This window comes from Azolla caroliniana, unplaced genomic scaffold (assembly GCF_043228905.1).
Source record: "Azolla caroliniana isolate FFs.n. ecotype wild unplaced genomic scaffold, voAzoCaro1.0.p SCAF_16, whole genome shotgun sequence".
Taxonomy (NCBI): Eukaryota; Viridiplantae; Streptophyta; class Polypodiopsida; order Salviniales; family Salviniaceae; genus Azolla; species Azolla caroliniana.
In genome coordinates, this window is record NW_028230451.1 from 2,968,594 (window position 1) to 2,983,691 (window position 15,098).

General features: G+C 36.6%; 1 protein-coding gene across 1 annotated transcript; it reads left to right on the top strand.

The window, feature by feature from the left end:
- The first annotated feature begins 667 nt into the window (after positions 1-667).
- LOC147853589 (transmembrane E3 ubiquitin-protein ligase FLY1-like) lies at positions 668-13,508 on the top strand. The gene is made up of 14 exons (XM_087332049.1): positions 668-1,398; positions 7,337-7,409; positions 7,563-7,690; positions 7,787-7,905; positions 7,987-8,047; positions 8,602-8,671; positions 8,817-8,894; positions 9,198-9,361; positions 9,483-9,542; positions 9,639-9,732; positions 11,533-11,700; positions 11,804-12,132; positions 12,820-12,936; positions 13,037-13,508. Exons 1-14 carry the CDS (start codon positions 1,066-1,068, stop codon positions 13,136-13,138), a joined length of 1,896 nt encoding a protein of 631 aa, XP_087188175.1. The 5' UTR covers positions 668-1,065; the 3' UTR covers positions 13,139-13,508.
- The last annotated feature ends 1,590 nt before the right edge of the window (positions 13,509-15,098 follow it).

A 15,098-nucleotide genomic window follows, 5' to 3' on the forward strand; every position in this document is an offset into this window, starting at 1 on the left:
AAAAATAAAAAAAAAAGAGTAAGAAAGAGACGGTATGCGTTGAGGGGACATTGCCGATGTGTCAAAGGGAGATTGACGGATGCTAATTAGGGCATGTAACCTTTGGGGGGGTCGTTGCAGAGAGTAGACAGAAGTGTGGGCCGAATACATAAGCAGAGCAGGTTTTGAAGTGTGCAAAGGGGGCAGGTAAGGTAAGGAACCATGAGGCAATCTGACAGAGGTGCATGCACACACATGGACACCCGCCCCATGGGGGGTTCAGGAATGGGTCTCTAGGTCATTGTCTGGTGAAGAGTGGTCTTCTTCTTCTTCTTCTCTCTCTCTCTCTCTCTCTCTCTCGCACATGCACGGACAAACCCCCCGTTTGCGGGTCCGGGGTCCGGGGTTCGGGTCCGTGTCCGTGGGTGTGTGGGCATGTGGGTCTGGGCCTTTGTGAAGAGTCGTCTTCTTCTGAGTTCTCTATCGTCCACCCTTTTGCTTTTTTATTTACCCGATTTGTTTATTCTCACTTTTGCTTAAGATTCTGCATTCCTAATAATAATAATAATAATAATAATAATAATAATCTTTAATTTAATTTCTTAAAAATTTTAATTGATTAATTTCATTATCGCCTCCCCCTCCTCTTCATTCGCCGTCTTCTTCTTCTTCTTCTTCTTCTTCTTCTTCTCATCGAAAGAGAAAGACACAGAAGGCAGAAGAGAAGAGCTCTCTGATCCTTTCTCCCCCATTCTATTTCGCATTTCTGTGTTCTAGGGTTTGAGATCGAGATCGAGAGCAAGAGAGGGAAACACACACACACACACAGAGGGGAATCTTTCTCCATCTGGCTCCATTTCGCGCTTTCCTGGTTCTTTTGATCTATTCTGGAATCCCTCTCTTCCTCCTTGTGAATTGTTTTTCACCGCTTTCGCCTCACGTAATTCAATCAGAAAAATACACGCATAGCACATACCCCATAACCATACTACATAGCCATACGCATGCACAGCTCATGCACCTGCACATGCACATGTGCACGTTTTTATCTGTTGTTTTCAGGATATTTTCTTTCTTCTATCGCTCATGAGGAGACTCTCTGGCTTCCATCATGATGATTATCATAAAGCTAGAAAGGAACGCCAGATCATGTCTCTTATATTCAGCAATTGTTACGATGGTGTGAAGGACGTTTCATCCAAGCTCTCTTCAAAACTGGAAAAGGGAAAGCTTTATTTTACTCAGAGTTGGTGCAACAACAAGAATTTCGGAATCTTTAAAGCTCGCCATCATCATCCATGGCACTTCAATTGGATTTTCCTTGTTGCTATGATTTTAAACTTGTGTGGGTATACGCAAGGTGTCAGGCCTCTGAAAGAGAAGACCTTGATGCTGGAGGATTACATGTGGCTCAACCAGGTAAGATAGAAATAAATAGCTAGATAAAATTGTATTATCATCCTTGAAGAGAGAAATAGTTAGATCGGTTTTATTGCCATTCTTTGGTCAAATGTGACCCTATGAGAAAAGGTTAAGGCTTGAACTTGTGACATGCTTGAAGAAAAATAATTTGTGCACCGCTTCAATGAACAGTTTGGGGGGAGAGAAATAACAATTAAGAGAGGGTACACTTGGCTTACGAGACAAATCGTGATCCCAAATACACATAGTTTCAGGATATCTATAGTGGAAAACAAAAGCTCCAGGTTGCGTGAATATCCATGAGAATGATCTTAATGTATGAGGTGGCTTTACCAATGGTAACGATTCTCGAAAGAGTTATACAAGCATGTAGTGCATAGCCACTTTGTATGGTATGAGTGGTGGTAATGAGGGGACATGATGTCCAGCCTCAGTTGGTGTGGTGGAGCGAGGCAACTATGAAGTACACTGACTGCATCTGGATGGCATGGGGGTGGCTCAGCCATGCAAGCACAGATTTCGACGCAGTGGCATAGCACATGTACCAACAATGTTCATTGTGGTACCCAAATTCTTTGTACTTTGTGAATGTTTCTCTGCTTGCCCAATGGTAGCCACTTGACACGTTATTGGAGGTGTAGAAGTCTGGAAGAAGTCAACGATGTTTAGAATATAAGAGTAATATTAGAATTGATTCCTGTATTCCAGAAACCCAAAGAGGCATTGGCCAAAGTGATTTCCAGCTTTCTCCATCGATTGGCTGAGGGTGGTGTGCTCCGTGAAGAGTGGTATACTTCCCTCTGTAGGCTGGGCATTCCCACACAAAACTGTTCTGCTTTCTCAACTTCTCCTTGTCATAATTTGAAAATTCTGTCTGACCTAGGTATATAAATTGTGTGCTGTCATTTATAGCTTGTGAATGCTATATTTGTATCCAACCGTATATATGGATAATAAATGCCCTGTGGTCCTATAACTGTCTGGGCTATAGTATTCTAGATGACAGATTTACTTAAATCTACAGAATGCTCGAGAACATACTCAAATCAGTACAATCCATTTCAGGGAGATCTAGTTAGGTAAACAAGAACTTTAATGAGTAACCGAAGTTCTAAATGCCATAGTATAGTTTTGATTCCGATATCAAAGCAGCACACCAAAGTTATTAAGAAGGATTAAAAAAATGACGTATCTAAAAGACCATTATACTCTATGAGATTTGACATTGTGACTGATTAACTTGTCTCCTAAAATAAAAAGCTTGGCTTATATGTATTCATGAGTAACTATTAACATTAGGGAGAGCTTTGGTCTACTTGATTATGTGCAAAGTTGTTGCCTTGGACGGAGCCATATAAACCTAGACGTTGATAATACTTTGAGTGTGCATAGAGAGAAAACTAGAAACACTAAAACAAAGTGAACAAACCTAGCTGAACACAATCAAAACTATGACATTTCAAGGATTCAGTTGTGTACAAAAGAGAGCAAGGCGGTGAACAGGTGAAAGAGATCATACATGAATATGGAATGTAATAAACACTTGAGTTGTAAATAGGTGGCTCCATAAGTAGTTTAGACCTACTACTATAGTCACAAGGGAATGACATTCCGACAGTATTATATTGAATACCAAGGATAAGCAATGAATATTATGATTAAGAAAAGAGTTGTTTAAGGGTGATTAATTACATCGATGGACATAAATACCATCGGGTCTGGTACAAATCAATGGTCTCAATTTCTGAGTGACTAGGTTAAACCCAACAAGAATTCCCTCATCTATTCAATAGAGTCCTTATTACCCAATCAGGCTCGGCAAACCCAATTTCGTTAGCTAGTATTAATGACTCGTCAAATTGGTCTAGACCATCGAGTTTGTGGCCACGATTATGTGATACTAGCGTTACTATTTTATCGAGTTTGCTTCATCAGGAGGTTTGTGATTTGACTTCGAACATATATGGCTTAGTACCCAGTCCTGCCCTAGATATACTGACCTCATCATGACAGCAGGTATGATAAGTTTGAAAATGGCTTTGTCCCTTGTCAGGTTATATGAATAGATACCTGAAACCAAAATAAGTAATTGCTATGGGAGCCAGCACCGTTACAATAGATACATTTAGTAGTGATTCCAAAACATTGTTTGCGGGGTGGATAAGTTAATTCCTGTGGATATTTATTTGCCAAGTCATCCACCTATTCTCAAAGCTATTATTGATCTGTATGACATATCATACCTTAGTAGTTGCGATGAATAATCCTCAAGATGCTGTGGTAGCTTGTACTTTTTCTGAAACTTAACTCCTTAGAACCCCAGATTACTGCATGTTCCTATCTGTCACACGTCCTCATTGGTTTGTCCCACTTATCCTACCCTTAAATCATTGAAATCAGCCGTTAGAATTGGTTTTGAAGGTTATGCTTTTTAACAAGCACTTTACAATGCTTTATTTTTAGCAAACCCAGTCTTGGCTGACTATAGTCAAAGCTGAAGTAGAGTGTAGTTTGCAATAGGCATGCTGATCTTTGCTGTTTTGTTAACATGTCAAATGTTAGTTCAATACATTATTATGTCACACCAAAATTGCTGCTTCACCAACCTTCTTAATTTCCCAACCAAAACTTCAAAACCTACATATGGCAGTATTTTATTAGAAAGAAACCAAACCCTGCTTTCATTTTCCACCCCTTCTTTAATCCAACATTGTGACCTTCTCAATCTTAAAAAAATGCATGCGAGTGTATGAAAATTGATCTATTACACATTTATATTATCTGTTTTATATTCTTAAAAGCATGCCTTTTCAATCTATTTCAAAGTGTGGGATGATTAAGTAATATATGCTATACTATTGGGAAATCTATTTGTTCGTTAGAGAACAACCAATACACTTTTATTATAGATCCAGAAATAACAAAGGTTTAGATGAAGAAGTGGATCGAGGCATTAATAGTCTTTGATTACGACATATGCCTACATCCACTTAGAATTTGTTAGAAACTCACGGATTACTACTGCAAATGGAAGAGAAACTGTTTACATTATTAGGCACTAACAAATTCGTACTATAGTAGAGAAGATTGATGTTCTCATGGGTTTTTATATCATGATATTGACTACAAAGCAATTTAATATGTCCTTGACACACCCACATCTCTGAAGGTCTATAATGGCAACTAAAAGTTTTCTAAGGCCTTACCTTTCTGTATTTGGGTGTGGAAAATCCCTAATGAAATACATCTGAAGTGCATTTTACCTTGAGAATGAATTGGTAGATGCTTCTAATGGTCCATAAAGGTGTCCATCCATATGTATCCACCTGTACCTAAAGGATCTGTCATGTTCATTCTTTTAGTGTTGTTTGACTATACTATCTGCAGAGCTGCCTTGAGATTCTCGATCCTTGGAACATAATATGTATGCATTTCCTGGAAATTCTGAGATTTTGCCAATCCCTGAAGCATTACTATGTAAGCTTAAATTCTTGCATTCCTCTTAGAAGGCATATGCCCTAAATCACCATATACCCTAAATCGTGCATGATAGAAAAGTCTTTATTTTGTTACGATGCTAGCAATTTGTTTTGTTTTTTTATTGAAGTGGTGAGTTGGTTTTTCCAGTGAATGTCTCATGATTGACTTTAGTGTGTGGTTTACAAGACATAACATTCTAGATGGCAAAGTTTATCATCGTGTAGGATTATAAAAATTAACGGAGCTTATGTCATTTTCTACCTCGTATGTTTTTGACACATAGGTTGCCCCGTCCTATTCATAATTGAAATGAACACACTTCTTTCTGTAGGAAACTAGCATTGCATTTGGTGCCATTTCCTCCTCAACAACTCTTTGCCTGGAAAATAAGCCAAGAAGAACCATGGCCCACTTTTTGAAGGTTGCTCTAACTCCTGGAGTCTTCAGCCCATAGCTTTCTACTTGAACATATATGATATATGCTATATCATGTTGTAGTTTTGGTTGTTTGAGTCTTGACATTTTGATTTCACATATGAATATAGTAAATTGTTCTGATATAGTTTATTGAAATTCTGAGTCTGGGCTGAGAGAGAAAGAAAGAGCCATTAATGTCTTTTAAGAGATCAAAATGGCATATAAGACCAAACAAGAGATTACATCATATGATGTTGTCTTGTCTTTGAGAACAACAAACCAAAATAAAGTAAAAAGGTAAATAAAAATAAAAGTGACTAAAGAATCCTGTTATCTATACATGTAAGATTCTCAAATCAGATATTTTTCTTTGAAAAATCTCTAGCATAGGTCGTTTTGGAATGGGGAGATCTCTAAAGTAAGGGAAGCACCTATGATGGCAGGAGATGATGGCCTTTATTTGACGATGACAAAGGTGGTGAATGCTAAAGGCCAAGATGACAAAGGCCAAGATGCACGTGAATGCTAAATTGCTATTGCTTGATCCATTGTAACTCTTTGGAATATCTTGGTCGGGAGACCACTGCAGCCCATGATTGACTGGTACCATGAGTAGGAGTAATGGGGCTAAAGAAAGTTGTGATTGTTAATTTGTTGATGAGCTTGTCTGGTTGTATTGTTGTCCTTCAATAACTTCTCCATGTGTCTCTTGAGTTGTAGCAAGAACAATCCCAAGCACTATTGACCTCATATTCCATTATCTTGCATAATGAGCCAAAGCCCTGGTTATAAAAGCAAGGCTATCCTCTTGTTTCATAAAAAGCAGTAGAGTCGCAAACATAGTGTTCTTTAGATTCCACCCGTTGATGACACAATTGGCAAATTCTTTCTTCCAGAGGTGTGTACATATCTGCCTGCCTCAATCTGTAATTGATGTGAAGAGGTCAATAGCTGTCCTATTACATTGTGTAGAGCATGGTGCAGATGTATGTCCATATAAGAGGGGCTGATGATGAATCCATCCTCTGATATGTGTGAAAATTGTGCCTTATAATGGGCCATCTTCCTACCAAGAGATGTTCTTGGTCTGTTCTATGTCCTTCCATTATCCTATTTGATATCGTCTGTTTGGATCACTCTATTCTTTTCCACTCTGATCACGTTTCGATATATTGGAGTGCATTTATGCTTATGCCATGTGACTCAACCATTGTTGTGTTTCAAATCAGCATACTAGCAATGATTATCTCCATGTTCAACAAGTTGTTTTGATTACGTAAGTGTAACCTTGAATACCTGTATAGGGAGCTCCCAAAGTCGTTGGATACCAATCACTGATCGGAATAATGCCTTGGTGATTATTGGGCCTGCTCCCATCTCCACTCGAATTATATCATGGGGCATCAATGCTTTGCTCCTTATCATGTGGGCAATCATTGAGACTAAAGGTCACATGAAAATCATTCCAAGTATTACCTTGTGAAGACTCTATAGAGAAGAATTGGAGTGACGAGTAGCAAATAACCACAATTTAATGTGGCTCTCTGTACTGTATATCTACACACTGTCTTTCAAGAGCTCCAACTGCGGCATATCCATGAGAAAGTTCAGCACAGCCACCTGTAAACAGTGTGCAAGCAGTTTCCTTTCGTTATGGTGCTATTAGCTGAGGCTTTTGTATGGTGTAAATCAAGAAGTCCTGATAACAAAAGGGGGGAAGAGGAATAGGCATATGTTGGAAAAGCATTTCATTTAGTGTCACATTTTGGAGACATTTGTGTTCAACATTCCAAAAGTAGCTCACCCAAAATTCGCATTTCTGTTTTTATCCCATTCAATTGCCATTCTCAGCAAGTTGGAGGGTGTTCTATTTTGTTAAGTTTGATTTGAAGTTTCCTTTAGATAAACTCTTCAGCAACTGGAACTTGAAATATCTTGGCCAGCTTGATTCTTTATCTGAAGAAATTGAATGAAAGCATATTGAGCATTTAAATGACATTACCCTGATTAAAATTTCATTAATTACTGTGTTTTCCAGCGTCTTTTTCCTGATGGCAACGAGGGTGCTGTGGGGCCTTATCCAATGTGGAACATTTCAGCCACATTTAAAGGTTTGGAACGAGACTTTCATTGATTCACTAAGGATTCAAAATTTCATCTCCATTTGATGGAGCATTATAACATTATAACATTAGAACATTAGAACATTAACATTTAGATCTTGGATTACAATGATGAGCATGTCTCTAATATAATCTTAACAGGTACATGGAAGGTTCATAACTATCGAAATGGGTCGTTGAAACTTCCAAAATTTGAGAAGACATCGGGAAATGCTGTTGTTGAGCTAATAAGCTCCCCTTCAAAAATCACCGGTGTACATTATGTCCAAGTTGAGCTCAAAATCTGTATACTTCTTAGAATGAAGTCAAGGAAAGATTTAAGAGACTGAATTGGTTAGATTTTAATGATTTTGAATTAAACATAGGGCGAGGTGTTACTACACGATGGAATACATGTAGAAGGAAATGACTTTGAAGCAATTCAAATAAAGATGGAAGGAGTTTATGTGTGGCCATTCAGACAACTTCGAATGGTTGTTAGTGGGTAAGTGTAGCATGGAGAAAGTGGCTTTGTTAAGTAGCTTCATCAAAATCTCAAAAATGAATGCTTGGTATTCTTGTGCAGCCCGTATGATCCAGAAACAAGAAATGGTGATGAGTTTTTGCAATCCAACCCTTATCATCTGGTAAAGAGGTTGAAGTATTTAATGTATCTAAAACGCTTCAAATGTCATCAGGCATTAATAAGTGCAAATTTTGAGTCAGCATGTATGAGTTTTGTTGGGGCTATAGATCATTGAAATTTCCAAATGAACTTATTTGGAATATGGAGTTCCTGGACCATATGATGTTAACAAGTGGTTTTGTATATGATTTTGTGACACAAAGAAGACTGTAAACATCAAGAGAAAGAAATGAACATTTTGTTTTGGCTGTATTGGTAGGAGGACAAAGAAGACTGTAAACTTCATAATTGGGATTTTGAAAAAAATCATTCATTCTTGAAATCATATACAGCTTGTATCTTAACTTTTTGTAGAGCAAGTACAGATGGAAGCTTTGTCTAGGAAATTCCTACATTATGTTGTCTCCATGTGGTCTCCTATATTAATAGTGCATTGCACAGTTATGTTGCATTAATGGAGATACATTGTATTAAGGCAGATGTATCAAAGTAATATTTATGGTCTACATGATCTGAGAGGATAATGTATTAACTGTCTTGTACCCTTGGATGCAGCTTGGAATTTTTTCGTCTCAAGTTCTCCAAGAATCTCCCAGAGATCGAATACGGAGAAAGGCAAAGAATGGTATGAGCCTGCAAGTGATCATTTTTCATCTCTGCCATTGATGTGTTTTTGGTAGATTGACTTAAATTATTTCTATTTTTGGAAGCTTTCATGTTAAATATGTCCTCCAGAATTTATTCAGAGAGATTCTGTGCTTTATTCGCAGCTCAGATTGTAACTTTGGATAAGGATTGCAAAGTCCAAATGGCGGCTCACATTTCTCAGGTCTTCTCTGACTATAAGAGTAATCTCTCCTCCTTCTCCCTTATGATGATAGAACTGCATTTAGTCTTCTGAGATTTATATGGTCTGGCTACTTTGAATGATTTCTTCACCATAATGGAAATCAGTCAGATTGATTCTGATGGCATTAGCTGCCACTGGCAATCCACCAAAAACCTACACATAGATTCATTTGTGCATAACAAGAGAATCAGTCGGGAAATTCTATAATCTTTAGTACTTGGGGAATGCTTTGATTATAGTAGCTTTCACTTTTCTAGCTTGTTTTTATGAATTTATGAAGTAATACCCTATTAATGTTCAGGCTCTGAGCGTGATCATCAAGCTTACCGAATGCAAGGACTGGTGGAAAGTGCTACAATTGAGAGTGACGATGCCTGCTTTTCATCGTTAATCTTAAATACTACTTCCGTCAATGTAGAAATTTACTATAATAAAGCTGTGAATTATACACTGGTGGTGACATTTGTATCCTCAGTTTATACATCCTTACAAAGAAAGCTAGTTTTTGCCTCAATGATGATTGTTTCAACTTTTTTATTATAATGCTATACGGTGAACACTTTCCTTGACAAGTTTTGTTGCATAGATCTCCTTCTTGCAGGTCTTATGCTTGATTAAACAGATGGATCATAGCAATACACAATCGGTACAATATATCCTGCCCTTTTCTATTCATTTGTGCTGCTGTTGCTTCATAGCATGACTGAGTTTTCATGTTGTGAATAATGTTTGTTTTATTTAGGGAGCTGCAAAAGTTTCCCTTCTTATGATCGGTCAACAAGCGATCATGGATGCTTATTTATGCCTTCTGCATTTAACTGCTGGCATTCTTGTGGGTGAGGCATCGAGATCATTAAAATGTATTGATAAAAGGATTTAGTATATGCAAGTTAAAGTATTAGTGTGGGAAACTTTTGAAACAATGAATCTTTGATAATGATTAGTAGAGCATTTTTCAATAATAGCCAATTTGGTTCAACTTGCAAAAGAAGGCACTCATCTCTATTCTGTAGGTTTCTTTGTACCAAACTAGTGGATAGAATCATGCCAACCTAGTTTTCTTTTTGCTCTACAAGATTGTAAGAAACATAATCAAATGGGATGCATGTAGATGGGACTGAAAGAGCGATTCCCTATAACTAAAGGGAATGAGAAAATGAGATGAGCCAAGCGATGTGAAGCTGAAAAATGATAATTCCTATCACAATGTTTAATGGACGATGGATCTCTTGGTTCATTTACCTTATGGCTTGCATTTTGTTCTTAAGTTGAATAGTAAATTGAACACAGTTCCTCTCTATATGGAACCATCCATATTATGACAAGAGGAGCTCAAGGAAGGGAATGAATATGGAATGGAAAATGCTAGGGATATATGAGACATTCCCTGATATCATGATAGGAGCTCAAACAAAGGAAAGGGATAGGGGATGGTCCAGTCAAACCAATGAAATGATAACCGACACAACAAGGCTTCCCAGGCAAAAAACCATGATTGTATTGTCATGGCAAAAACCATCTAGGACGTTGAGATGATGTTTTAGACTTGCATGAGATTCTGAGACCAGGACTGTGTTGTTGGTGAAAAGCAAAATGCAAAAACCTAATATGTCAATTCCCTTGTTGACTTCATGTGTGGTGTAGTCTGCTACCTTGCTGATGTACACTCCAAAGAGGATAGGGGCGAGTGGGTGTCATAGTTTCATGCCAATGGTGATTGTGATTTCATCTGATAGCCCCTTTGGACATCTAACTCGTCCCAACACTTGCTCATATAGTATATATATCATCCACATCATGTCAAATGGAATTTTGAGTGCACAAAGTCTTTGTTGCAAATATTCCCCAGGTGCAGCATGCACTCTATCATCAGTTCGAATCACTCTATTATCTTCCACTTTGTTTATGTTCCAAGTGTGGACAAACTAAGCGGTAGTTGAACAGGGGTAGGGCATTTTTATTTATGCCATGTGTTTGGAACCATTCCCATATTTCAGCATATCAACAAAGTGCATGTCCATGTTCCGCCAGCTATTTTGTGACACAATGCCAATCTTGAGTACATGTGCTTTGGGAGTTTGCAAATCCGTTGGATACAAGTCAATGATTGCATTAGATCCTCAGTCACTATTGAATCTACCCCCATCTAAGCTTGGATTATATTATAAGGCACTGATTCTTTGGTCTCTACGTAGCCAATCTCCAAAGCTCTCCAGTTCTGTGATCCATGAAGGCTTGATCCCCAGCCTTCCATCCGTTTGAGAATCGTTCAAGTGTATCAAACAATCACAGCTGTGTCTGTTGTTCTTGGAGGTGTATATGTGCACATTTGTCTTCCAAGGGCACCAAGGGTTGCATATCCATGAGAATGTCAAGCACATGCTGCCTTTTTGTAATGAGAACCAAGGCTCTATTAATGTTACTCTTAGGTTTGTATAGGATTTTTTTTGTATGCCACCTGCTTCTCTCTCAAGAAAAATTTTCAGTTCTGGTTTTGTTACCCATGTTTGAGTGGTATAACATTGTCATTTTAGTTTTATTAAGGTTTACTCGCAAATCCTATCTATGCAAAAGAGGAAGAGAGATAGAGAGGGAGATAAGAGATTGAGAGATTACTTTCTGGCTTGTGTATGTAGAGTCTCTTTTCAATGCATTTGCAACAGCTGCCTTCTTCAAGTTTGTAATATTCTCCATATTTGAGATGAGATACCTCCTTGCTATTTGGAAAGCTAGGCGACCATTAAACTCTGGTGAAGGCTGGGAAATCATGAGACGGGAATTATCCGTTCTCTATTCTCGATTTTGTATGTGTCATTCCTCTTTGTATTCCATTCTGTTTCTTCTTCTTTTTCTTATAGCATTTACAAAAAATTATCTTTAAAAAACTATGGCTGACTAATTGTGCAGATGGTGTTCTACTAGGAGGCATTCTCATAATGTACGAATTCCACAATATGCTGCCATATATTATATTCTTCTTTTACTCCTTTTGGATACCACAGATTGTTAGTAATGTTATAAGGGATACAAGGAAACCCTTGCATGTTCACTATATCTTGGGAATAACTGCTACACGCTTAGCTGTTCCCTTGTATGTTTTTGGGTGCCCAAAGAATTTTATGCGGATTGAAGTGGATATCAAATGGTGTATATGTCTGACTACTTTTCTTGTTGCTCAAGCAATCATTCTGCTCCTCCAACATTATTTTGGTGCATGTTGGTTTATCCCTCGCCAGGTTTGATTCATTGACCACTTAAACTAAGTTAAACATAATTGGATGATCTTTCTGGTGTTTCTCTATTTTATATCATTCCATTGCATCTTATTTTATATAACCTATACCAGAATTTTTTAAACATAGTACAAATCACTAAGGCACCAATTGAAGTTTTTGATGACATTCGTGTAGATTTTAGGGACTGCACCTTACCATAGATTTCCAATACTTTAGTAAAACTGATTACGAATAACAAATTTCAGAATGGGAACCCAAGGCACAGATCTGGGAAAGATATGACATTTTCATGTTTGTGCCGTTTTTGTAGTCATCTGGTAATACCCTTTTACCATATAGCACCATCTCCAAGAGACTTTTTATTTTTATGATTTGTTACTTTTTTGTCTTGTGGAAATATCGGCAAGATGAAAAATTTGCTTACAATTACGAGAGGAGAACCAACCATCATGTCAAACACTAGACATTCTGCATAGTCAATTGGTGTCATTTATCTTAGCTTCGTTCTTTCTTTATTGCATTTATGATGAAACAATCAAACTGTGTCAAACACATGGAATGCTGAAGCAACTAAGGTTGTGCATTCACTCGTCTGAAAGAATACATCCTTCTCTTTGTTATGTTTGATTTGCATATATCTGAGATTCATATTTCAGTCTGGTTTACTTTGTTACCATTCTTTTGCAGTTATTACCAGAGAAATATAGCTATTACAGGAGGGTTGTTAGGGAAGACAATGTCTCTGTAGATTGTGTGATTTGTATGACTACTATTGACACTGTGCAGAGAGGTTCAGAATATATGGTAAGTGATAACATACATTTTTACCTTATGATAGAATATAGCATTCATGTGGGATAATCTTCTCGAGTCTAATATATCTCACACACTCTCTCATTCGAAGGTAACTCCGTGTGACCATTTTTTCCATGCTGGTTGTTTGCAACGGTGGATGGACATCAAAATGGAATGTCCTACTTGTAGAAGATCATTACCGCCAGTGTAGTAGAGAATTTGATTTGAGAAAGTTGTATAAAGTAATAAACGTTGTCATAGTTGACTCAGTCGGCTAGAAGCACCCTTTCCCAGCAATTTGAGAGGTTCTTCTAGATTCTGATTTTGTCACCATTGTTACAGAAATGCTATTATAGGGTGCTTTCATGATTATCAATGTACTCTCTTGATCATTATTCTAGTTCAGGGACACTTAATATCAGAAGTTCCCAGGTCTTACAGGCACATTGTATGATATATAATGTATAAGAAGTTCCCATGTATGAGATATGTCACATATACTGGAAGTTTCTAGGTATCCCATTTGCCTAATGTAGTATGAATAATACACAAGAAATGGAAAGCTAAGTGTTTTTTCAAAATTTGTTTCTCAGAAATGCTATATGAACCACATCTCCTAATAGAAAAACATATGTAAGTATTAAAGATAAAACATTGGCTGCGTAGATTCCCATTTCAACACCTTGATCGTATGGGTTGATAACAGGTCCATGTAGGAAACCTTGGATGCGTGGGACAAAATGTATTTAGGAAAGAGGAAAGTAGGATAATAGGATTGACTAGTAAGGTCAACTAGAAAAATATTCTTTGTTGGCAAGTTAAAATATACTTAGTCTTAAGTATGTGCCATTGACTTTAAGATAAGTACTATCTAGCACTATCTTGTATCTAGGGAGTTAGAGTTTGAATCAGGGCCTAAATTTGACGGGTTAGTATTAAAGATTTTTTATGGGCATTTTTTAAAGATGTATGTCAATGACGGAAGAGTGCAAAAACTAAGATGTCATTTTTTGGAAAAAAAAAAAACTAACGTGTCATTTGACATACAAATTTAAAAAATGAAAAGCTCTATATAATGCTACATTGTTATGCATTTCATTACTATAAAAAATGAATATTGTGTTAATTTATTTTAAGCCAAACAAACAAGATAATGTATCTATTTTTAGGATAGTGTAAACTTAAATATCATATTGTAAAGATGCATGATATTTACTACCCACCATTTTTTTGCTAACCTAATTTTTTTAATAAAGGATAGTAATAAGTCTACAAAAAATAGGTTTAATAGTTAAAACTACATTAAAATTAAACCTAGAGTCTAGACTCTTAGAGTATTTAATAAAGGTTATTGTGTAAATTAAATTTTAGGTTTCAACTAATGTTATTGTAAAAAATAAAGAGTTAAGAATATATAACATCAATACATGATATTATTTTAAGAGTGTTCTACAAAAACATATTAATATATTATTATACACAGTTCATAGTACATGCTACATACATATGTATATTTACATGTGGCATATATATAAAACATCAAAATATAAATTTTTTATTATAAAAAGATACTTCCCATTACATAAGTAGAGTGTTTTTACACCCTAATATGTACAGCAGAGTGTTTTTACACCCTAATATGTACAGTAGAAATGTAATTATAGACATTCAACTACATTTTGGAAAATAAATATTTAAATTATGGAAAATAAAATTTTAACATGTCATTTATAATGTATATTTCTTAGGGGCCTTTCACATGAAAATGGAAATTTAAACTTTATATGTCACTTGACAAACTTTTTTATCGGGTGTATGTTTTTTACGGGCAAAATGGCCTTTGAGGGCGTGACACTTGTCAAATTTTTGCCTTGAGCTTCAATCACATTATGGAAAATAGAATTTTAACATGTCATTTGACATGTATAATTCTTAGGGGACGAAAATTTTTATTGCCTTGAGCTGGGTCATAGTAAATGACAAGTTAGTTCACAAAAGGATATCCCACTACTGTTAATTGACTTGTGCATTTAATGTGACACTGATACCTAACATGTAATATAATTATCCACTCTCTTTCTCTTACACAATGGTTGTGATTATTATCTTCCCCCACTAATTTTGTAGTCGACTAAGGTGTGAACCCATGGGACTACCATTGTGAACTACCA

Bases quoted from the DNA above. Each gene is read 5' to 3' on its own strand.
- LOC147853589 (XM_087332049.1), top strand. From the start codon at position 1,066: ATGAGGAGACTCTCTGGCTTCCATCATGATGATTATCATAAAGCTAGA. The intron at 7,906-7,986 runs GTAAGTGTAGCA...ATTCTTGTGCAG, and splicing joins CTTCGAATGGTTGTTAGTGG to CCCGTATGATCCAGAAACAA. The intron at 12,133-12,819 runs GTTTGATTCATT...ATTCTTTTGCAG, and splicing joins GTTGGTTTATCCCTCGCCAG to TTATTACCAGAGAAATATAG.